Source organism: Neolamprologus multifasciatus, chromosome 3 (genome assembly GCF_963576455.1).
Source record: "Neolamprologus multifasciatus chromosome 3, fNeoMul1.2, whole genome shotgun sequence".
Classification (NCBI taxonomy): domain Eukaryota; kingdom Metazoa; phylum Chordata; class Actinopteri; order Cichliformes; family Cichlidae; genus Neolamprologus; species Neolamprologus multifasciatus.
Genome location: NC_140441.1, coordinates 7,678,112 through 7,702,740, shown reverse-complemented (window position 1 = coordinate 7,702,740; position 24,629 = coordinate 7,678,112). Strand labels below are relative to the sequence as shown.

Here is a 24,629-nt window from a genome sequence, read left to right as displayed (position 1 = left end):
CCAAATGACAGCACCCAATCAGCATCCCCTGCTAAAGACAATCATATGAACGTGTGACTCAACAACACGCTCGCTCTTGTAAACTGCACACGCTCAGATGTGCACCAGGGTGCGAGGAGCCGCTCATCACTGCAACTTTAATATAAAATGTGTTTCTTACGTTTTGTGTTGTTTCTTTCAGTTTATTTTAACATTATCTTATGTAACAGGATTTAAATCATTTATAAAATGTATAAACCCCCCAAAAATGATCTTAAATGCTTTTTTCAATTCTTACTTTAAATTTGAAAAATTTGATTTAATATAAACTAAGAACTGTTTGAAGAAATGAGTTATTGAGCTTCATTGCTGTTGTTGCAGCAGTAAAAGTCCTGGGGAGGTACAGGAACTTCAAATCACATTTTAATGCCAGTTTGTTAGTTACATACTGTAGTTAAAGAATGTAAGCGTTGTGGTTGACCATCAGATTTTCATGTACATAAGATTTATATATTTATATATTTATGTCAGAAATGTGTGCTGGATATTCATAATTATATCTAAAGACCTGCGACTACAACTGATCAGCTCAGTCATGTGTTCATAAATGTGAAGTTTATTAGACACAAAGAGCTCGTGTTAACGTACCGAGTGAGAGTCGTCCTGGTTTTTGTTCGTTCCTGTTGTCAGGCCCTCGGGCAACACTGCATTAAAAGCTGGTTGTGTGGTGCTAATAAGGATATAATCGATATAAATCAAATATAATTTGCGATGGAAATGAAATGATGAGTGTCATTATAAACAAGTCTCCGACTGTCTGAGCAAACACACAGTTCAACCCTGAAACACTTCAGTTACTCTGACTCCACCTCTGTCAGAAACAAGTCAGAGCAACCCTCAACCAACCCCCATCACCTCACATGCACACCTTGTAAAACACTCAGTTACTTTCTCTGCCATTCTCAAACAATCGAACCATCGTTGGACGTCTGTGTGAAATGTCCGCTGTAACTTCTGCGTCTCTCTGCTGGACTTTACTGTCTGTCTGCCTCCTGCTCGTCTCTGCAGGTGAGAATAATCTTTTTGAATCGAACAGGATTTCCTGAAGAGTTCTGTAAACATTTATGATGTAAATGAGCTCTGAAACTTTTTAAAATCACTCCGTATGAGTGCAAAATGTCTGGAATAGAGATGTCCACTGGGCTTTATTGCTGTATTTCTGTGTGTATGTGGGAACATACTTATTTCATAGATGCTTAGATTCATTATATTGTATTAGTCTGATGGCAATTCTAATGCTCAATAACTGGTGTATATTCAGACTTACAATAAAATAGTTATTCTGTCCTATTCTATGACCTGAGCCTATTCTACTGAAGCTGAATTAGAAGTGATCTGTTTCAGATTTGTCTTAACCATCAGATGACTTCAGAGCCAATGAAAACTCTCTCTGCTGCACTGAGTTTTCATCGGACTCCTGTTGCAAGTTTTTCAACTTTGTCATAAGAACAAAACGTCAAAGCTCGGATTGGATCTTTACGCCTTTACAGAAGTTGGTGTAAATCTGGAATAAATAATTCTTGTATTAGAGCTGGACTCAGTGTAAGAGCAGAGGCAGCTCTTCTTCTTTTATTAACTGTGGATAATAAGGAACTGTCAGGCTCTTTGTTACCTTACACTTTAACTATCTTTGTGACACTTCAACAAAACCAACCAGGAAATATTTGCCAACCGAACAAATGCTATCAAACAAGTTTCTGAAGCTATTGAACTGAATTGAACTGTGTTCACACAACGAAGTGCAGTGATTCAATTCAATTAAATTGAAGTGAATTCATTGATTGTGCTAATGATTCAATGTTTCATATTGTCAAGTAAAAGACACTAAAATTAAATGCATCTGAGGAACTTTTCAGCATGTGCCCTGAACAGATATCTGTAAATGTAAACTTTGAGCCCAGGCATCTAAAACCTTCATCATAACAGAGTTCGGTGCAGGAGTTTAGCTTAATCCAGCATCTGGGAAAGTTGAAGCTGGTTATAGAAAAGTGCTGAATGTTAGTGAAAACACAAATGTCGTCCATATTCAGATGGACGTGCTGCTCTTCTTCAGTTCGCGCAATGAACTCAATGCGGATCATATTTTTTCAGACATGCAGTTACTTTAACCTCTCTGCTCTGTGTCAGACCAGAAAATCATCACAGCCGAGCCGGGACAGACGGTCATTCTGCCGTGTCGAGCTCCAAACAACGATATCATCGGTGTAGAGTGGAGCAGACCGGACCTGCAGCCAGAACAGGTTTTTCTTCACCATGATAAGACGTTCGATCCAGTAAACGAGCGTTCGTATTTTGACAACCGGATGGATCTGCAGGACAGACAGATGGAGGACGGAGACGCGTCTTTGGTGCTGCAGGAAGTGACGGCTGCTGACACTGGAGTGTACGAGTGTCACGTCTTCATGAGAGGAACAGACCCCAGGAAGAGAGCTAATCCAGACGGGGACCCCGTCTGCATCATCCAGCTGAGGGTCGATGATGCAGAAAACTAAATAAAAGTTTAAATAATTATCACGTAGCTTTAATTGTTTCCTCTTTTTAGCCCTTTTTATTTAAAGTTCTTAATCAGCAGCTGTGTTTTGATCATATAACAGCTTTACCATCTGCTTCAAATAACTGAAAACACTCATTTAATCTCCTCAGTCAGTTCCCCAAATCCTTAAACTGTGATCTGTTTTTAAATTTAGAAGGTTTGCTGGATAGTTTAGTGACAGAAGCAATGATAGGAAAATATTTCATCATAAAACTGTTGGTGAGGTGAAGCTGAACTTTGAATCACACAAGTCTGTTTTAACATCTTTGTTAAAGAAAGTAAACACACAGTTGGGTCTTACTGGAATCTGAGCTGCATCTGTTTTTTAACAGGAAATATGTGAAATGATCGAAATGTGATAATAATGAGTATCAGCCTGAGGCTACGGCTCGACTGCTGTTTGTCTCTGTGTAGTCTTCACTCTGTGTCGTCTGGAGCTGAAGTCAAGTGCTTTTTAGGTTTCTTTAGAGCTAGATCAGCAGGTTTGCAAGTAGACTTATAGGTTAACATGATCACCTGCTGCAAACACCGATAAGAACTGAGGCGTTCTCATCACAGAAACATCATTTTAATAGCTAAATGACCAGCTAACATCTGTTATTTACTGACTGCCAGGGACTGAAAAAAACAAGCACAGAGTCGGACATAAAACAGGACGATGGAAGGGAAACTAGTCCCAGCGTGTTATTTAATGACATTCAGAATATGCTTGTTGACATCAGGAGTAATGAGAAGTTACGTCAACTTAAAGCTGCTGAACCGCATTGCCTTAACCCTTTAAGACCTACCATAGAACCAAGTCCGCCAGAGCTTATATTATATTTTTACATGCAGTGGAGCCATTTTTGGGAGCATTTCAAGTTGCTATACATCAATACAACCATTATAGCCTAAATTTTAATAATATGTTTGCAATAGTGCAATAAGTGCAATAAACTACAAAAAAATTGAAAATCGTTTTTGTTTTTTTAACATATATTTCTAGTTAGAGAAATTTAAGGGGCTTATCCCTCAAAACTGTAAATACAAAAAAGTTGCACAAAATAGTTTCCCACCACAGGAAATTTATTTTGAGTGTCTTCATAGTTTTATTTTTGAAATACACTAATTTTTATATACTGCAGGAAAAACGAAAATAAATATTATGATGCAAATTTGCAAAAAAGCAGCATGTGCATCAAAATAAACTATTTCCAGCAGTGCAATATGAGTCCTAAGCATCCCAGAAACGACACAGAAAGTCATAAAGTCAAACATAACTTTTAAAAACACCAGTGTAGGCTCATGAGGCCCTGATGGTAAAAAACTACATTTCCGCGAAAATGACGTCACTTCCGGTTTCGGGCAGGTAATGGCGGACATGCGAAAGTTCGCGCTGATGTCTATTCTAATGTAGGAAGTGTTATGAACAGCTGATCGGATCAGCAAAGTATGTTTCTGGAATATTATGTTTTTGTTGCTGCAAGTGCTTTTTATGCAGTTTTTGCAAAGCTATATGTGGAAGGAAACTGTGACCGAGGACAAGCTGATGGCATAAGATGTAAGTACAACTCCTCAGGTTTCATATGCAAAAAACATTATTGCGCTAGCTTACGTGGTTGCAGTGCTACAAGGATTTAAAAGTAGTTGCGCAAAACGGAGCGTGCCCACTCTGACCGGCTTTAAAGGGTTAAACATATCGACACGGTTACTGTATGTATACAGCCGTGGCAGTTTTATTTATGTTTCATGTTATGTTTTTCAATAATATACACTCCTGTTCCTCCTGTCAGTCAAATCTCTGGAATATTAAACCCAAACTGAGAGCAGAAGAAATGTTACAAACATATTAATGAATGGTGGTCTTGTTTGTAAGAGCAAGCTCAAAGAGTGAACATGACCTCTGACCTCCTGAGGGCCTTCAAAACTCCAGCTGTCTTAAGTTCATTTGTTGAAACTGATTCACGTTTGTTTGCTTGTAGTTTGGTTTAGCAGAGGAAACATGATTGCAGACTAAAGGCTTTTTGTTCTTACTCACATTTGAAAGGTCAGAAAATGGTTAAAAAAGTCTCAATTATTTGCACAGCCCATTGTTATAATAATCAATAATAAATGAGTTATTGCTCATTTTACAATGAACTGATCATTTTAGACATTCAAATATTCACCATGTAATGCACCAGTGTCATCAATAGATGGCAGCAGACTTCTTCACAGTTTTCAGACTCTGGAGTTTCTGCAGAGCAGCAACGAGATGCGACTCACACTGACTCACACTTTCATTCTGCTGAAGTTTGTCAGACACAAAGAGCTCTCAGCTCTCTGCTTTCATCTTAAAGTACTGAGTGAGACCTCATAAACGTCTCCTCAGACAAAGAACATTTGAAATACAGAAAACTGTGACAAAACATGTAAAGACAAAGAAAATATTGATTTATTATATCTTTTTATAATATTTTTTGTTTTACATTTTACATTTTAAATGTATTTGTTAGTTTGTTTTATCAGTAGAACCTTTTAAAAGAAACACAAAGAAAGACCAGAAGCTTGGTTGCAGTTGTTGGTCTGGTGGCTCACTAGCGTCTCAGATCTGTGGCGGCAGAAACTGTAAACACACAAACACCAAAGAGAAAAATAAGCAGCTGTGCACACAACCAAAGCTGTCCCTCAGAAACTACAAACATATTTAGAATCATCATTATCAGAGGGTTTGAACGAATAAACAATGGCCTTTATTTCAAAACACACTTCACTGAACAATGTCAAAGAATATAACAAAGATCTTCCTCCAGAATTTCCACAATAAACGTTTGGCAACCAAACTCTCATGTATATGCTTTTAATGTGAAAGAAACCCAACAGGAAGTCCAAAAAAGTTGATTCTGTTCATCTGGACGTAGCGTTTTCAATTTTTCAGTCTCAGCTGACTGCAGGTTTCCCAGTACATTTGCATGATGACTGAAAATAGCACCACTGAATGAACAATGGACTGTGAGGTTCTGTGTTTTATATAATGTCCCCACTTTTATTTTTAGCTGCCCATCCAAACACAGCAGACTAGATCTGGGCCCCTGCTCGTGTTGCTGACTCTTCCTGATCAATTTAAAGGAACAGTTCAACCTTTTAGGAAACAGATTTATCTTCTTTTTACTAAATGAAAATCAGCTGTACCTCTGGGTCTGTTTTCTCAGATGTCTTATGTTCTCACTGCAGCTGGATCAGGGGTAGATGCAGGGTTAGAGGTGGATGTAGGTGGAGGTGTGGTGGTGTGTTTGTCTAAAATAAAGCAAACACAGTCATTAAGTTGTCGTCACATTGTGAATGTTGAAAGCTGCAGAAACACAGACAGGTGAGTGTGTCACCTGTGACAGTGATCCAGCTGGATGGAGACTCTCCATGACCGCTGATGTCACACTTGTAGAGGCCTTCACCAGACCTGGAAACATGCTGGATGGTCATGTGACCTGTAGGCTCTTTACCGATGAAGACGCCATCTTTGAAGAAAGCAGCTGGGAGGTTGGAGGGAGTGGTCTTTGTTTTACAGAGCAGAGTGACGTCATCTCCCTCCATCACAGGGAGGACAGGACTCTGCAGGATCACTGATCCACCTCAACACAGAGACAAACTACAGCATTTCATCCATTTACACACAGCTTCATCAACACTAACTCCACACACTCAGCTTACCAGTGACTGTCAGGTTAACCATGTTACTGATGGGACCCTCTCTGGACTCACACCAGTAAACTCCACTGTCTCGTTCAACGATGTAACTAATGTCACAGGAAAAGTTAACTGATGTTCCCCACCCATCTCCACACTGAGTCCTCTGTTGTTTGCTTGTGTTTCTCCTCAGAGTCCATCCAGCAGAGCAGTCGTCCTCCTCACAGCTCAGAGACACAAAGTCTCCTTCAAAGAACTGAGAGCTGCTGGGACTCACAGTCAGACGAGCTGTGAGGGTTAAAGTGAAAATGATCCACACGGAAAAGTGAACAACTCATTTGTTTGATACTGTTTTCTGTTCTGTTTCTTAGTTGCATTTATTCTAAAATCACCTTGTAAAGAAGCGCCCAGGGAGCAGAGGAGAAAGCAGAAAAGCCACATTTCTGGAACAGGAGCTCTGACAGCTGATCTGCTGCTGCTGGCTCTGTAAAGTCGCACGATCTGATATCCTCGTGTTGGTGTTGTTCCCAGATCATCATACTAAAGGTTGTTCCAGGATCAACATTGCAAGTGACCAATCAGAATGTTGTGATGTCATACTTTTGCGACTTTGGGAAAAACCGGCGTAAAACAAAAAAACTGTACTTAAGCTGCGAGAAACCGCCTTTGCCCGCCGATCAACGGACCCTAACCCTTTAATAAACGCTAAGCAGAATTGATATTGTCCTTGCAACATTGGAATTTCATAAATGCACGAATGGGTTGGTGCGCAAAAGAATAACGTCACAATAATGTGATTGGTCACTTGCAATGTTGAACCTGGAACATTTTCATGATGATCTGGGAACAACACCAACACGAGGATATCAGATCATCCCTGTAAAGTCAATGTAGACAAAATCTGGATTTGTCTTTACTGTGACAGTCAAAGGTGTGTGGGAGGTGCCACTTCAATAGGAACACCTCTTTAACCCAGTGAACGCAAACACAGGCCTGAGGTCTGCTGCTAAGTCAATAACAGGATCCTGCTTGTTTTCAGTGCAGCAGTTAGGAGGTGGAGGTACGGAAACCCTGAGCACACATCAGAAACCGTCCTCATCAGTCTGAGTAAATGCTGTGAAAGCTCCATCAAAGAAGCACCAATGAGCTCAGCAGCTTCTACATAAAACCACAGATTATAAACATCCACCAACTTCCTGCTGAGGAGGAAGACGCTCCGACCTGAAACCACAGAGCTGCGTCTTCATGCTTCGTGTCTCCAGCTGAAAATTTAACTCATATTTTCATTGTTGGGGTTTGAAACTTTTATCACGCTTGCATCTTCTAAAACCAATTAATTAATTAATTCAGAGCATGTGAGCTAAAGTTTGAGAAAAGCCAAGCCTCTCTATGAAATCTAACATCTGATGTTAAACAGGTTTTATGGGTAACGCTCATGTTTTCTGTGTTAACACAACATGAGGGGACTTTAATTTGATCTATGTGAGGTGAAATGTGGGTCAGGTTCCCTGCTGTCAGATGAAACCCAGCTCAGTGTGAACTCTCTGAAACGCTGAGCCTGCACACAGAAGTGCATCCAGACTTCACAGACAGCTGAGCATCATGCATTCACACAGCCAGGACTGAAACTGTTCGTCCCTTCTTATTGAAATATTCCATGTATAACCTTCATGTTCATCTCAGCTGTAAGTGGAAAAGTTTCCTGACACTCACGATAAAATATTTTCTGCAAACACAATCATGTGGTGCCAGTCTGGACTTTGAAAGGCCGTCCAAGCACAGAGTTGTTTATTAAAGCACTGGTTAAAGCTCAGCTGGTCAGTGACCTCGGTCTGTGTCGGTCAGTCTGAGCTGCCTTGACTCAGTTCTACTTTTATTTAAAAGAAGAGAAGTGTCTCCTCTCTCTTTCAAAAATCCAACATATATATATATATATATATATATATATATATATATATATATATATATATATATATATATATATACTCGTTAACGGAGATTTGCGGCGTTATGGCATTAACGTCATTTCAACGAGATTAGCGCTGACAGCACTAGTGGGAACACAACGAATATGACTGCACATTTACTCCGACATCATCCTAGTGCAAAGACAAGTGGAAGCAGACAAAAACAACAAGCACGCGTGCTACAAACTTTACCCGAGTCATTTAGACAGCCGTTAGCACATGATTCTCCTTATGGGGACCTGATATGTTTAATATGCTGCTGAGAATATAGCCCAGAAGAAGCGTATAGTATAGCTTTTATTTTGGAAAGAGTCATTTCTCTGTAATAAACTCTCTTTTCCAAAGATGAGGGATTTCTCAATTAGATAGATTTATTTTATTTTTTTAATTATTTTGTTGTTTCAGCAACATTAAATTTAAAAATATATATTTATAATTTTAATAAATGACAAATTACAAAGGCATGAACATTTTTTGTATCGAAAAAATATCGAACCGTGACACCAAAGTACCAAACCGTGAATTTTGTGTATCGTTGCACCCCTAGTCTTTACATATAAGAAATACAGTCTTCATATTAATCTTAAATTATATGAGAATGCTATAGAAAGAAAAGATCATTTTAAATATTTGGGAATCTGCTTTAGCAGTAAACATATGCACAACAAGATGCAAAAGGATTTTAAATATATTTAGATGACTGAGGACCAGAGAATGGGGTGCAGATAAAACGCCATTAAAGTCTATCCACACCCGGATAATCAGATCAATTCTTGATTATGGATCATTTATAACCATTTATGGTTCAGCTTTAAAGATATTACTAAGGAAATTAGATACAATTCATCATCAAGCCTTAAGACTCCAGTTTCTGTGTTACAGGCTGAGATCATGTCCACCTTGTCAAAAACAAAGAAAAACGAAACAGCTGGATAATTCAGGATAAGTAAATTTTCCTGTTGTTCCACCATGGATCCTTGGACATGTTACTGCCTTACATTTGCTTATGTAGCGACTTCCACAGTCGCTAGAGGCCGGGGATGGAGCCCGCCTATTTGCCTGACGCGCTGTCAACTTTACGCAATAATGCGAGAGGTGGAATTGTTTGCTTGTTTATTAAAGTGCTTTGAGTGTTTACAGAGTAATGTGATCATCTCGCGATTTGGACTCTTACAACGTCACAGGCTCTAATGTAACAAGACGAAACATGTTGTGCAGCGGTCAACAAAAACTACGGCTACCCAGCCCTCCTCTCTGTCAAAATCAAAACCAGTGAATGACAGACTGACAACGCCCTCTTAATGTCACCGCTAGCACCCACGTGACTCCCATTACACATCACCATAGCAACCAAACAAATGAAAACCCAGTGATCATCAAAAATTCAATACATTCAATTATGGCTCCTACAGCTTAAAAAGGGTAGATAGCTACACAGTAAAGAGGTGGGTAAATATATAAAAAAGTGAATATTCAGAATATGTCAGAATCTTAACAGATGCTTATAAAACACTTGATATTAAGGTTATCTGTTGTTATTCATGATTTAAATATTACGAAAAATGGAAGAATGACAGTTAATTCAGCAGTTTAAGCAGGAGAACTAATGGCAAATCTGATGGCACTAGATTTGGCAGAGGAAGTCAGAGTGAGGAAGGTTTCAATATGTTTAGATTCAAGTAGCACATTACCAACAAGTAGCACAATACAAGTATTGCAGAGCGATCAAGTTAATGTGGGTTCCTGCACATATTGGCATGAAGGGAAAGCAGCTGGCTGACAAACTTTCTAAAAGTGTAGCAAAGAAAATCCAGGTGATTGGTGTACCTGGATATAATGTCGAGGTACAACAATCACTTGCACATTACGTGACTGTTTCCACTGTTGCAACTATAACTCGGTTACTGATCAAATGTTCGACTAAATTCAGCCTCATCTTTATCTCTGCTATCTGATCATCATCATAATCAGACAGGACACAACTTTTCTAAACATTATTAACATAATCAATCCTCTCTCTCATGTTCATGTTTACTGTCGTTGAATAGCACTCAACATGGAAACGAGTTGTTGGAGATTAATGTGTTGATCAGCAAAGTACAACCTGCATTCCTGTGTAAATGACCTCATTAATATTTTGTAAAGTAGTTTGTAAAGTTATGAGTGACTATTATATTTAGGGCTCACACAACAGTAAACAGTAGGACTGGGTATCGTCACTGATTTCTAGACTCAATTCGATTCCGATTCACAAGGTCCCGAATTGATTCGATCCACGATTCGATTCAATTCAATTCGATTCGATTTGAATCTGGGAAATTTTGACAGTCAGAAATATTATAATTCAGATCAGTACATTTACATATTTTTGTATCTATAAAAAGGAAGCTGACACACGCAAGACTTTATCATAGGTGTGAGCATCACAGCAGAGGCCTTTGTGTCAAAGTAGATAAAACAGAAAAACATGAAGGTGATTTTCCTGGCCTGGGATTTTATAAAGAATATTCTGCAGTACATCAAAAACGAAAGAAAACCTTTAATCAACACATGAACATCACCTCTGAAGTGGTTTTATTAGAGACACAGCTAAGCGTTTTGCATTTTGCATAATTTTAAAAAGTTTAAATTTTTTCAGAAGCCTGTTGAACGGCAGAAATTAGGTTTTCTTTTTAGAAGTATATAAAACGAAAAAAAAAAAAAACGTCGTCCGACAGCGCTGTAAACAACGGTAGACTTGTGCGTAACAAGCAAGCGAATAATGCAGAAAACAGACAAACTGTTCTTGAGAGAGAGCTGTGCATGAAGTGTGGTGGAAGCAAAACAGGAAAAGTCAGAGTGAATTCATGACGATGTTTATGTGAAGCATAAACATCGTCTTTTGCTTTCTTTTGCTGCTGGTTCGGTCAATATTGTTTGGAGAGAGATCAAACTAACAGCTTTAGAATCAGTGCATAAAGGGCGTGAACACAAAGCGCGGACCCGCCGACAGATCAGAATCAGCGAGCTGTCGGCTTTCAGCCCCGACTGTGAGAAAGGCGACATCTAACTGATTCTGATCCGCGGGTTGCGCTGTGTGTTTACGTCTTTGTGCAGAATCCGTGTTCCTGCTCTCATTTACTGTCTTAGCTGTTTGGTGGTTGTTGAAATTTTGTGAGGTTTCACCAGAGATTCTGGCATTTCGGGCAAAATACATTTATATTAAAAAATCGATTCAGGATTTTAATGAATCGATTTTACGTAATCCAAGCCAGAATCGATTTTAATCGATAAATCGATTATAAAAACCCACCCCTACACAGGACGTATTCTCTCTATTTTGTATTTTATGTTTTCTGCAGGTAACAAAAACTATAAAACACACACAGCAACAACATAAACAGACACATTATCGAGAACAGCCCAGGATGTCTTCTATTCCCAGCCTCCTTCCCTCCATCCTCTGTGTCTCCTCTTGTCTGACCTGCAGGTGAGAAACAGGTGTGAGGTGTCAGCTGTCAGGTAGGTGATGAGTGAAGAACAGAACAGAATCCATTTCCTCTTCAAACTGCTGTCAGACATTATCTACTGCACTCTGATCACATCACTCAGACCAGCTGCTTTCTACAAAGTCTCATCAACAACATCTTTAGAAACAAACATCAACAACCAGGAAGCAGCTTCACCTCTGATCACACACACACTCAACTCTACTCACTCACCTGGAGGATCAACACTCAGGTTGATGATGCTGCAGATGAGCTTTGAAAAGACTGTTCCTTTCTGGATGAGACGACACTCGTATGTTCCAGCATCATTAATCGTCACATTGTTCAGAATCAAAGACACGTCTCCATCCTTCATCTGTTTGTCCTGCAGATCCACCCGGTTCTTAAAAGATGGATGCTGTTCATCTGTTTCAAATCGCTCATCCTTGTACAAAACCACATATTCATCTCCCAGGTCAGCTCTGCTCCACTCTACTACAATGACAATGTTGATGTTTGGAGCTCGACATGTCAGAGTGGTGTCCTGTCCAGACTCAGCTGTGATGTGTTTCTGGTCTGAAAGAGGAAACAATAGAAAGCAGAGAGGTTAAAGGTCAAAGTACAACTGATGACTTCACAGTCAGGAGCTACAGACAGACCACATAAATTTAAATGAACAAATGTAAGATTGCGATCTAATGAAGCTTTTTAAAGAAACCACCTTATCTTCTTAGAAATAATCAACATAAATATTTTCTTTAGTGTGTAGTTTAGTTTGATCCTGCTGTAAAGGAATAAACATGCATCAATCATGCTATGAACAAATATTAAACTATCTTTTTGCTTTACTCTTGCTGCCTCTTCTGTACAGATGAATGTGTTTAACTATGATTTAAACATAAAAGATTTAGTTGAGTTCTAATTCAGCTTGAGCTCTTCATCTGTGCTGAGAACAGGAAGATCACATCACGTACAGACTGTCATCATGCACACGAACACGTGTCTGAGTAATTTGATTTTACTTTGTCGATCAGAGAATCCTGTTTGATTAAAAACAAGCTCAGTCTCACCTGCAGAGACAAACAGGAAGCAGAGAGACAGTGTAGTCCAGCAGAGAGACGCAGAAGTTACAGTGGACATTTCTGCTTCATGTACACTTAGATTTTTAGAAATGTCCAAAGGACGGTGATATTTTCCAAAAAGAGCAGAAGACTTCAGTTTCAAACCTCATGAGATTAAATTGGAGCATGACGCTGTGGTAACAGGTGTGTTTGTTTTCAGAGAGAGGGAGGTGGGAGGGTTGAACTCGGATATCAAACATTTATCTATCTCATCCTCTTAATGTTTTTGGTGGTGGATGATATGAATGTGAACATTTACATTCTAAAACCTGAGAAAAATTGAGTATTTTGGTCTAAATAACCCAAAATGGGACGTCCACATATGTGGACGGCAGGTCCTAGGAGGTTAAAAAAAACAGATCACTGACCAGCAAATCTTTGACAAAAAACACTCTGTACCCAGACGACCTTTCAAAGTGCAGACTGGCGCCACACGATCAGACGTTTGACCATGAGGACAGTTTGTGTTTGCAGTGAAAGATCCAATCATAACTGTCAGGAAACTTTTCCACTGACGGCTGAAATGAACATGAAGTTGTTGCAGGAATATTGAATCACATTAACAGTTCAAACCTTCACTATGGATGATGTTCGGCTCTCTGTGAAGTTTGGGATGTTTAATGAGTGCACTCAGTCTGAGCTGACTGTCAGCAGGAAAACTGTCCCAAATTAATAATTTCATTGAAAATGTGCCCAAATTAACTACAATTTTAAATCCATTCATATAGAGTCAATTCAGAAACAATTAATTCAATTCAATTCAATTCAATTTAATTTATATAGCGCCAAATCTAGTGAGGAAGTAAAATTATTAACAAGATAATCGACCTCTGTTGGGGTAGCATTCAGATAGCTGCTCTGCTCTGTGTTGGTACAGGGCATTGACGATGATAACAGTGGGTGGATTATATTCTTGAACTTAGTTACAGCGCTTTCAGAAAGACATCTACTGTGATGACGTCTACTCTGCACTGCTGCGTAATCAATTATTGTAAATGTAAATGTTATCAGGAAATGATCAGACAGGAGAGGGTTTTCAGGAAACACTGTTGAATGTTCAGTTTCTATGCCATATGTTAAAACAAGATCTAGAGCAGACCTTCCAAAGTGTGGGGCAGAGCCATTGCAGGGGGGGGGCGCGGCATGAAAAGGGAAAAAACAAAACAATGCTTGGACACTGCTAGCATGGGGCGCCCACACAAACGCAAAGCAGGAGATGAAGCATCACTGAATATGTTTCCAAACCAACTTTATTCTAAGCCAAAGACTAGAAAATATGGTGAAGCAAATCTTCCTTTTGGCTTCACCTGCACAAGTGCCGAGGTAGGTCTCCCTGCAAAATTGGTTTTTCCTGCGTCGGGAGCAGCGCTGCGCTGTTTAAATCACGGACAAACAGGATCCCACATTCTGGATTTTTAGTTCACAAACACTTCTTGTAATGACTAACTACTCCTGACATTTTGGAGATTTTTGCTCTTTATACAGTAAAGTTACAGCAGGATACAAATAACATCAGGCTGATCCTGCCACGATTTGTTCCCCCGGTTCAAATCACGGACAAACAGTATCCCACAGTTGTTTATGTTTTTGAACCCATTTTGCACAAAGAGGCATTTTTAAAAAAAAATGTATTGATAGCAATGTTGAATATTATTACACAGGAAAAAAACAACTACATGTAAAATAATTACACCATGGCGCCTTTGACTTTGTAAATGGAAGGACATTATCTGCGTGTGTAAGCGTGTAAAACCTGAAGATAGTCAGATTAACAGTATTTTGTCTCTAACTGCCATTCTGCAATTCATCTCATGTAAACAATAACGTGGTCACAGCGTGACGTGAAAAAAGGCACACACCTTTAACGTTGCCTGACGAACTCTGTATTCCTCATCCACACGTAAACGCAAAAAATTAGTTTTAAAAAAATCTCATTTTTCGGTGATTCCAAACGCCGTTTACGTGTGGACGAAACAGCTGCGTTTTCAAAAGTGTGGACGTAGTGTAAAAGAGTTAGTAGTTTATTTTCTTACTACCTGTAATTTATTGCAGATTACTTGTATTTGCTTAATTGTTTACTAAATGTTTGAGGTGTGAAATAAACCGCAATGGAGCAAAATATGTGTGTGTGTGGTTGGAGGATGTGTTAGTGCGTGCGTGTGTGTGTGTGTGCGCGAGGGGGGGTGGGGGGCCCGAACATTTTTCTGTAAAACAAAGGGGGGCCCAGCGAAAAAAGTTTGGGAACCACTGATCTAGTTAACATTTTGAAAAGCTGCTGTGGTTTATTAAAATTATCTCTTCATAAAAGTACCAATAACAGATAAATAAATCAGCCTTTTTACAGCTATATTGCTAAGCTGATGAAAAAATTTGACTTGATCCTGTTTGGTTGAGTCTAACTGATACACTCCTCTCTTCACTGCAGAAAACAACAAACATTAAACCACAGAAACAGCAGCAGCATCGTTTAGTGTTGGAGAGAGAAGAGTTTTTGTCTTTGTCCTCTAAATTACCCAGAAACCAACTAACAACAACTGATGAAAAAATAAATAAATAAAAATATGTTCTTTTAGATTTTATATTAAAATATAATTCATTTATATTAAATAAAACATGACAAAATTGTCTTGAAACTCCAAAAGTTGATTCTGTTCATCTGGACGTAGTGGGAGAAACATTTCGTCACTCATCCAAGTGACTTCTTCAGTCTCAGCTGACTGCAGGTTTCCCCAATCTTATAAACAGTACATTTGCATAATGACTGAAACCAGCCCACTGAAGGAACAATGGGCTGGGAGGTCAGTTCTCATGACCACTGATCAACAACCACTGATCAATGGCCATGAGTACTATTCACAGAGAGTTGGGGAATGGCTGCAATCACAGCATTGTAAGATGGTGACAGATGTACCCTTAGGCCCCCTCCTCCATTCAGAGATGGTCTTTCCCTTTTCACGTATGAGTGACGAAACGTTTCTCCCAATGAAATTGCTACATCCAGATAAACAGAATCAACCTTTGGAGATTTACTTACCTGGATGATTGAGCATGCATCAAGGAATTGTGAAACTGAAACATTCATAGTGTCACACTCGATGTTTCAGATGAAACAGAGTGTGACATGTTTTAATGTCTGAAACTACAAACTGATGAACTGGACTTCCTTCAGGATCCTGAACTCATCCTGCAAAACTACTCAGTGAAGTTAAAATGCACATGAATCACATTTAAAGTCTGCTGTCATCTACTGGTGAAACTGGGTATTACAGCACAGCTGATAACCTCTTTAACATCCAGCAGATCACCACTTAAAGGTGGGTTAGAGTTTAACGTCAGGTCAGGCTAATAGTTTGAAAAACTAGGACGTGTCCCATTTCACATTTCTATTGTTGTATATTAAATCGACAAATTTCCATATAATAGATGAAACATGAGCCTAACTACACCCACAAAAACTCTGCTGGTGATGTTCAGAGGTTTACAGCCATGAACTGAAGTCACTTTATATCTCATCTGGTCCCAGGATCTCTCTGGAGGATGGAAAACATCACTGTGGTAAAGATCATGAGGAAAACTCTGCCACTGTGACCTGACTATGGATAAACAGAGTCAATACATTGATCCTCACTGTAGTGCTGGAGGCACAGTAAGCTTATAAAATGTATTATGTCTTTAAGACCTGCCTGTGATTTAATTAATACACTGATTTTATAATTTAATGTATATTCAACTCTCAAATGATGAGCTATTATTGTCAAATTAATAACGTGTTTAGTGCCTTCACGAGGTTGCAAAAAGAGAACATTGCAAGGCAACATGATGATATCATGACCTCTAATAACCATCACAATCTTCAAGACGCTGAGATTTACCTCATGTTTAGTTTTGGTTGATCAACTCGTGATTGCTCAAGAAGAGTGTGCTGACAAAACAAACACAAACACACAGATGTCACAGCTGCCTGCCAGCAAGACATTTTCAAACCCGGCAACATAAATGTGATGAAGCTCGACAGAAGACAAGAGAAGTGTTCGCAAAAACAAAAACACAGACATAAAAACTTTTCTCAGCTTCTCTCTCTCTCTGCTGCCTGAATGTCTTTTAGGTGGTTGATAAATATTCCCTGGACAAAATCCACTTGGTGGTGTTGTTGAACTTTCCTTTTTTGAACATCAAAGCTCCAGAGCGCTCTGTAGCCACACCCCCAGCGCTGTGTGTATTGCTGTTGTCTCTTGTCACATGGCTGATAACACAGATCCTTTAAGGCATTTTTAGATCAAATGTTATTGAGAAAGCAGGTAAAAATATGCTGTCATATGCTATAAACATCCCAGATGGTGATATTTTAAACTATTACAATGTGGATCAAACATGCAGGCAAGAGCTGCTTGTTTTCAACAACACAGACATACACATGGTGAACTTTATTGAAATTCTTATAAAATATACTATAGTACTGAACTTTCCTGATTTAATTGAATATAAATCAGATTTTTACTTTCTGTTTCTGTTCACAACAGCTTTTCTGACCACACTGCTCAAAATTTACGACGTGTCCACTTTTGGTTCCTTCACTCATGACACCACAAGAAGAATGCATGGACAAAACAAACACACGGACGTCATTGGTGTCTTTTTTGTCATGCCCTCTCACCACAGGCTGAGTCTACATGTGTAAAAATCCCTTGAAGACATTGCTGTTCAGCTGTATTTTCTATCACATGATGATTCCACAGTATTTTCTGTATTTTGTATTTGCTTCAGTATTTTGATAACCATAAAGTTTCTCTTCCCATTTTTACTTGCTTGCGGCAAATAAAATAAAGGAAGTGAAATTGTAATGTTTATCAGCCATGTTGATGTGGAAAATCTCTGTTCTTTTTTGTTGAAGTTTATCATGTTTGCCTTCCTGGTTTGGAATATTTCTTGCTGGCATGTTTCTGTCTGTGCGGTTGTCTCACTGTGAGAAAAACTAAACATTTTTAAGGTACAGCAATGATGTTCCTGGGTGCATTGTTTATATCTCATTAATAACTATATCACATCATATTTAGTGCAGTGGTAATTTGTGCTTCTCACAGGTCATGGTTTAATCAAGATATTTCTTTTTTTTTCATTAAAAAATGTATACATTAAAGATTTTGTCATGGTCTTGGGTCTGCCACCCAGTGTTTTCAGTTTAACTTTTAGTCTTTGAATTATAGTATTCTGTCACTTTACCTCGCCTCATGTTTCCATGTCTCAGTGATGATTCTGCTTCCCCGTATCTCATCATGCCTGCATTGTCCCAACTGTGTCTCCCTCCTGTCTTTCATTCCCTAATCACGCCAGTATGTATTTAAGCCCTGTGTTTTTCCCTGCCAGTTGTTGCATCCTCCACGTTAGCTGTGTGTCCATCCCTCGTCTTATGTTGTCGGGTTATGACCTGCCATGCCATGTATTCCCAGTTTAGTTAAATCCTCCTAATTTGAGTTTAGTTTTTGTTTTATATTACTCATCTGTTGTGTTGCTAAATTTGTTTTGCCAGTAAATAAAGCTGCCGCCTTGAGTTAAATGTTCCATCTCTGAGTCCAGTGCTTGGGCCCAACCACTGCCTGCCACACAGCGACCAGTGACCAGTGTTGGGAAGGTTACTTTTAAAATGTATTCCACTACAGATTACAGAATACATGCCTAAAAATGTATTTTGTAACATATTCTGCTACGCTACTCAATGAGAGTAATGTATTCTATTCAATTCAATTCAATTCAATTTTATTTATATAGCGCCAAATCACAACAAAAGTCGCCTCAAGGCGCTTCATAGATACAGAGAAAAACCCAACAATCATATGACCCCCTATAAGCAGCACTTTGGCAACAGTGGGAAGGAAAAACTCCCTTTTACCAGGAAGAAACCTCCGGCAGAACCAGGCTCAGGGAGGGGCGGCCATCTGCTGCGACCGGTTGGGGTGAGAGAAGGAAGACAGGATAAAAGACATGCTGTGGAGGAGAGACAGAGGTTAATAACAGATATGATTCAACACAGAGAGGTCTGTTAACACATAGTGAGTGAGAAAGGTGACTGGAAAGGAAAAACTCAATGCATCATGGGAATCCCCCGGCAGCCTACATCTATTGCAGCATAACTAAGGGAGGATTCAGGGTCACCTGGTCCAGCCCTAACTATATGCTTTAGCAAAAAGGAAAGTTTTAAGCCTAATCTTAAAAGTAGAGATAGTGTCTGTCTCCCGAATCCAAACTGGAAGCTGGTTCCACAGAAGAGGGGCCTGAAAACTGAAGTCTCTCCCTCCCATTCTACTTTTAAATACTCTAGGAACAACAAGTAGGCCTGCAGAGCGGGAGCGAAGTGCTCTAATAGGGTGATATGGTACTACAAGGTCATTAAGATAAGATGGGGCCTGATTATTTAAGACCTTGTATGTGAGGAGCAGGATTTTGAATTCAATTCTGGATTTAACAGGAAGCCAATGAAGGGAAGCCAAAACAGGAGAAATATGCTCTCTCTTTCTAGTCCCTGTCAGGACTCTTGCTGCAGCATTTTGGATTAACTGAAGGCTTTTCAGTGAGTTTTTTGGACATCCTGATAATAATGAATTGCAGTCGTCCAGCCTGGAAGGAATAAATGCATGAACTAGTTTTTCAGCGTCACTCTGAGACAGGATATTTCTAATTTTAGAGATGTTACGCAAATGGAAGAACGCAGTCTTACATATTTGTTTAATATGTGCGTTGAAGGACATATCCTGGTCAAAAATGACTCCAAGGTTCCTCACAGTGTTACTGGAGGCCAAGGTAATGCCATCCAGAGTAAGAATCTGGTTAGAGACCATATTTCTAAGCTTTTCAGCGCCGAGTACAATGACCTCAGTTTTATCTGAGTTAAGAAGCAGAAAGTTAGTGGCCATCCAAGTCTTTATGTCTTTAAGACATTCCTGCAGTTTAACTAATTGGTGTGTGTTATCTGGCTTCATGGACAGATAGAGCTGGGTGTCATCTGCATAGCAGTGAAAATGTATGCTATGTCTTCTAATGATGCTGCCTAGGGGAAGCATGTATAATGTAAACAGAATTGGTCCTAGCACTGAACCCTGTGGAACTCCATAATTAACCTCAGTGTGTGAAGAGGACTCTCCATTTACATGCACAAATTGGAGTCTATTAGATAGATATGATACAAACCACTGCAGTGCAATACCTGTAATACCTACAGCATGTTCTAATCGCTCTAATAGGATATTATGGTCAACAGTATCGAATGCTGCACTAAGGTCAAGAAGGACAAGCACAGAGATGAGTCCACTGTCAGAGGCCATAAGAAGATCATTTGTAACCTTCACTAAAGCTGTTTCTGTGCTGTGATGAACTCTGAAACCTGACTGAAACTCTTCAAATAAACCATTCCTCTGCAGATGATCTGTTAGCTGTTTGACAACTACTCTTTCAAGGATTTTTGATATGAAAGGAAGGTTGGAGATTGGCCTATAATTAGCTAAGACTGCTGGGTCTAGAGATGGCTTTTTGAGTAAAGGTTTAACTGCAGCCACCTTGAAGGCCTGTGGTACATAGCCGATTATTAGAGATAGGTTGATCATATATAAGATCGAAGAATTAATCAATGGCAGGACATCTTTGAGCAGTTTTGTAGGAATGGGGTCTAAAAGACATGTTGATGGTTTGGAGGAAGTAATTATTGAAGTTAACTCAGAAAGATCGATTGGAGAAAAAGAGTCTAACTTAACATCAATGGTACTAAGAGTAGCTGTTGATAATATTACATCTGTGGGATGATTATTGGTAATTTTTTCTCTAATGATAAAAATTTTATTTGTGAAGAAGTTCATGAAGTCATCACTAGTTAACGTTAAAGGGATGGTTGGCTCAAAAGAGCTCTGACTTTTTGTCAGCCTGGCTACAGTGCTGAAGAGAAACCTGGGGTTGTTCTTATTTTCTTCAATTAGTGATGAGTAGTAAGCTGTATTCTAAATACTTTGGATTACCTAACATATTATCATGCTGTTTACAACTACATGAATGTACTATTGCTGTGATTTATTACTGTTACTGAAGGTTATTCACCATACCAATACCAACTAGATTTTTAAATCTTAATATAAAATGAGTAACAGTAGGGTGGACATTAGGTTCCTCGTTAGATTGTCTGTTCATCATCTCCTGCATTTCTTTATCTGTGTTTCCATGCCTCCGGTTCTTTGTTCCCAGCTGTCAGGTTTTGCTTTTCAGTAGTACATTACATTTTTACAAATAAATAACTGCAAAGTGGGGTGTGCGTAATTATTCAGCCCCCTGAGTCAAAACTTTGTAGAATCACCTTTTTCTGCAATTCCAGCTGCCAGTCTTTTAGGGTCTGTCTCTACCAGCTTTGCACATCTACAGACTCAAATCTTTGCTCATTCTTCTTTGCAAAACAGCTCCAGCTCAGTCAGATTAGATGGACAGCGTTTGTGAACAGCAGTTTTCAGATCTTGCCACAGATTCTCGATTGGATTTAGATCTGGACTTTGACTGGGCCGTTCTAACACATGGATATGTTTTGTTTTAAACCAGTCCATTGTTGCCCTGGCTTTATGTTTAGGGTCGTTGTCCTGCTGGAAGGTGAAGCTCCGCCCCAGTCTCAAGTCTTTTGCAGACTCCAAGAGGTTTTCTTCCAAGATTGCTCTGTATTTGGCTCCATCCATCTTCCCATCAACTCTGACCAGCTTCCCTGTCCCTGCTGAAGAGAAGCACCCCCAGAGCATGATGCTGCCACCACCATATCTGACAGTGGGGATGGTGTGTTCAGAATGATGTGCAATGTTAGTTTTCCGCCACACATAGCGTTTTGCATTTTGACCAAAAAGTTCCATTTTGGTCTCATCTGACCAGAGCACCTTCTTCCACATGTTTGCTGTGTCCCCCACATGTTTGCTGTGTCCCCCACATGTTTGCTGTGTCCCCCACATGGCTTGTGGCAAACTGCAAAAGGGACTTCTTATGGTTTTCTGTTAACAATGGCTTTCTTCTTGCCACTCTGCCATAAAGGCCAACTTTGTGCAGTGCACGACTAATAGTTGTCCTATGGACAGATTCCCCCACCCAATAGCTGTTTTTGATACGGGCGACACGGGCGGTTGCCCGGGGCGGCATTGTGGTGGGAGGCGGCATCACGGGCATCAGCAAAAAAATAAATAAAAAAAATTGCTCGTACTCATGCTGCCCCGACATCATCCAGCGCATATTGGGAATGGTTTTCTATCGCCCATTTCATGGCAGTAAGGGCACCCTGCGTTTGCGAGGTGCGCCTGCTGCTTGCGGCACAGGAGAGGGCGGGGCGGCAGGGGATTCTCTGGCTGGCTGGGGCAGCATCTAATTACCAACTCGCAAAATAAAACAAAATAAAAACAAAACAACAAACACGAAAACACCAGACATCATGATACTGACTTATAATTTGCATTGATGACACTAAAGTAAACTTTATTGTTATCTCCGCTACATACAGTCCAGTATATAGAGAGATAATATAGAGAATAATTACACACACCCCACTTTTCAGTTATTTATTTGTAAAAAATGTTTGGAATCATGTACGATTTTCCTTCCACTTCTTCCACTTTGCGTTGGTCTTTCACGTGGAATTCCAATAAAATTGATTCATGTTTGTGGCTGTAATGTGACAAAATGTGAAAAAGTTCAAGGGGGCCGAATACTTTTGCAAGCCACTGTATGTACAATATTTAGTTAATCCTTTATGACTGATCGGAGCCAGCACAAACATTTTACGGAATTATTTGATTACTATATGAAACCAGAGGAGTTGTACTTATATCTTATACATTTAGCTTGTCCTAGGTCGCAATTTCCTTCAACATATGGCTTTGGAATAAATTGCATAAGCATTTGCAGAAACAAAAATATAAAACAAACAAAACTTTCAGCTTTGCTGATCTGATCAGCTGTTCATAACACTTCCTACATTGGAATAAACCTTAGCACGATCTATCCAGCATAACTTATGCTGGTGCTTTTAAAATTCATGTTTGAGTTTATGCCTTTCTCTACAGCTTCTGGGATGCTTAGAATTCAAATTACACTGTTGGAAATAGTTTATTTTGATGCACATGCTCAAAAATAAAACTATGAAGACACTCAAAATAAGTTTCATGCGACTGGAAACTATTTTGTGCAACTTTTTTGCATTTACAGTTTTGTGAGATAAACCTCTTAAATTTCTCTAACTAGAAATATGTGTAAAAACAAAAACAATTTTAATTTTTTTTAGTAGTTTATTGCACGTTTCTTGTAATTTATGTAGTTATTATGTACTTAATGCATCCATATTATTACAATTCTGGATAGAATGGTTCGTATTGATGTATAGCAACTTGAAATACTCCCAAAAATGGCACTACAGCATCTAAAAATATAAAGATTAACTCTGGCGGACTTGGTTCTATGGTAGATCTTAAAGGGTTAAAGCTTTGTCTTTGATTTACTTTTATTCATTAGACCAAGTTTAATAAATTCAGAGACTGAGCTGAATGGGACGTTGTCTCTACACATCTACTTGTTTTACTAGATACAAGTAGAACTAGTTCCGTCTGTTACTTTGAATATGTGACACTTGTTAAGTTTGCATTGACAGCCGGGACAGAAGGGAATGTGGTTTCTAAGGAATTAGTGTGGGCACTGATGTCACAATGATCAAAGCTGCATCTTTACATAAAACACCTGACACGGAAATACAGACCATTTTCTGTGGCTGTACCATCTGTCGCACTGCTCATTTATCTTCACTGTTGTTTAATCACTTGGGAAATTTATTTTCAATTTTTCCATCCTGGTGATCAAAAGAGTGTTTTCAGAGATCCTTCAGAAAAACAGTAAGTGTTTAAAATTAAATCTCTTAGTATTTTAGGTAATCTGACAGGTTGGCTGAAGTCTGTGAGCTTCAGTGGATTCACAGATTTTTAATGTTAATCCAGCTGAACCAGAATTAAAGCTTCACTTTACTGGTTACTGGTTACAGATGAATGTCATGTGGAGTTAGTGTGAAGAATATGATTTACTCTTGGCTGGTTTCATCTGTGAAATCACATATTAAATGATTCAATGTATTTTATCATCTGAAGAACCAAAAGCCTTCTTAAAAAAGAAAAAGGAGGAAATGTACTCAGTTACCCTCCTGTACTCAGATTACAGTCATGTGATTTCCAGAAAGTGCTGCAGCTGCATGCTCCCTCTCCCTGCAGACTATTTGCTGCTGCTCGTCTTTTCCATGTTTACTCTCTGTCTTTTTCTGCAGCTTCTTTGTCCTCACTGTAAACAGATGTACTGAGAGACTCCTGCACTCATGTTTCATAGGAAAGTCCAAACATCTGTTGACTTTATTCATTATAACAAGTTTATCTCAATTCACTGACAGACAAAGTGGAAGGTTGTCTCTACACATAGACCAGTTTTTTTGGAAATAAGTTCATTTCCTTTTATTGAAATACTGCTGTCACATTGTGTATGTGGTCGACTGTGGGTTGAATGGTTTTGCTATGAACACAATATAAGATGTGTCTGTAAAGCAGGACTTCAAAGCGAAAGAAGAGTCAGTTGGTTCAGCTGTTTGGTACAGTGGTCAGTTCACCATGTTGCATTTCTCTTTTTTGAATTCAGTTATTTTTTTTAAAAAAATTTAAAAAAGCATTCCTTCTCTTGAATAAACCTGAAGTAGGTTTCTTTTGACATACAGAGACAGCAGATGAATTATACCAACCTCAAACGTTTTATCTTTATATGGATTTTTTCCCAATAATCATAATTTTTGAGGATTTAACACATCTCCTAAGAGCAACAGTAAGTTTTTGCT

The 24,629-nt window shown here is 39.0% G+C and overlaps 4 protein-coding genes across 4 annotated transcripts in view; 2 read left to right on the top strand and 2 right to left on the bottom strand.

Moving 5' to 3' along the window:
• Positions 1–511: 511 nt before the first annotated feature.
• On the top strand, positions 512–3,497 carry LOC146521369 (uncharacterized). The gene is made up of 2 exons (XM_085155377.1): positions 512–1,047; positions 2,167–3,497. The coding sequence occupies exons 1-2, from the start codon at positions 978–980 to the stop codon at positions 2,529–2,531; spliced, it is 435 nt and encodes a 144-aa protein (XP_085011503.1). The 5' UTR covers positions 512–977; the 3' UTR covers positions 2,532–3,497.
• Positions 3,498–4,961: 1,464 nt separating this feature from the next.
• Positions 4,962–7,088, bottom strand: LOC146521368 (Fc receptor-like protein 5). Its single transcript, XM_085155264.1, has 5 exons — positions 6,607–7,088; positions 6,239–6,502; positions 5,914–6,159; positions 5,723–5,827; positions 4,962–5,156 (listed from the first exon to the last, which is right to left on the bottom strand). Exons 1-4 carry the CDS (start codon positions 6,653–6,655, stop codon positions 5,748–5,750), a joined length of 639 nt encoding a protein of 212 aa, XP_085011390.1. The 5' UTR covers positions 6,656–7,088; the 3' UTR covers positions 4,962–5,156; positions 5,723–5,747.
• A 3,617-nt stretch (positions 7,089–10,705) lies between these two features.
• LOC146521367 (butyrophilin subfamily 2 member A1-like) lies at positions 10,706–13,040 on the bottom strand. Its single transcript, XM_085155337.1, has 3 exons — positions 12,719–13,040; positions 11,883–12,224; positions 10,706–11,644 (listed from the first exon to the last, which is right to left on the bottom strand). The coding sequence occupies exons 1-3, from the start codon at positions 12,786–12,788 to the stop codon at positions 11,508–11,510; spliced, it is 549 nt and encodes a 182-aa protein (XP_085011463.1). The 5' UTR covers positions 12,789–13,040; the 3' UTR covers positions 10,706–11,507.
• Positions 13,041–23,499: 10,459 nt separating this feature from the next.
• The window catches only part of LOC146521366 (polyamine-transporting ATPase 13A2-like), a 35,843-nt gene continuing 34,713 nt past the window's right edge, over positions 23,500–24,629 (top strand). Inside the window, exon 1 of the mRNA XM_085154938.1 lies at positions 23,500–23,652. The gene's annotated coding sequence lies outside the window, so the exon portion shown is untranslated. The remainder of the gene's footprint in view (positions 23,653–24,629) is intronic.

Coding starts and splice junctions, on each gene's coding strand:
- LOC146521368 (XM_085155264.1), bottom strand. CDS start 6,655: ATGTGGCTTTTCTGCTTTCTCCTCTGCTCCCTGGGCGCTTCTTTACAA. Junction 6,160..6,238: donor GGTTAACCTGACAGTCACTG/GTAAGCTGAGTG, acceptor CTCTGTGTTGAG/GTGGATCAGTGATCCTGCAG. Junction 5,828..5,913: donor CAGCTGGATCACTGTCACAG/GTGACACACTCA, acceptor GCTTTATTTTAG/ACAAACACACCACCACACCT.
- LOC146521369 (XM_085155377.1), top strand. CDS start 978: ATGTCCGCTGTAACTTCTGCGTCTCTCTGCTGGACTTTACTGTCTGTC. Junction 1,048..2,166: donor CCTCCTGCTCGTCTCTGCAG/GTGAGAATAATC, acceptor GCTCTGTGTCAG/ACCAGAAAATCATCACAGCC.
- LOC146521367 (XM_085155337.1), bottom strand. CDS start 12,788: ATGTCCACTGTAACTTCTGCGTCTCTCTGCTGGACTACACTGTCTCTC. Junction 12,225..12,718: donor CTTCCTGTTTGTCTCTGCAG/GTGAGACTGAGC, acceptor TTCCTCTTTCAG/ACCAGAAACACATCACAGCT. Junction 11,645..11,882: donor CCTGAGTGTTGATCCTCCAG/GTGAGTGAGTAG, acceptor TCTCACCTGCAG/GTCAGACAAGAGGAGACACA.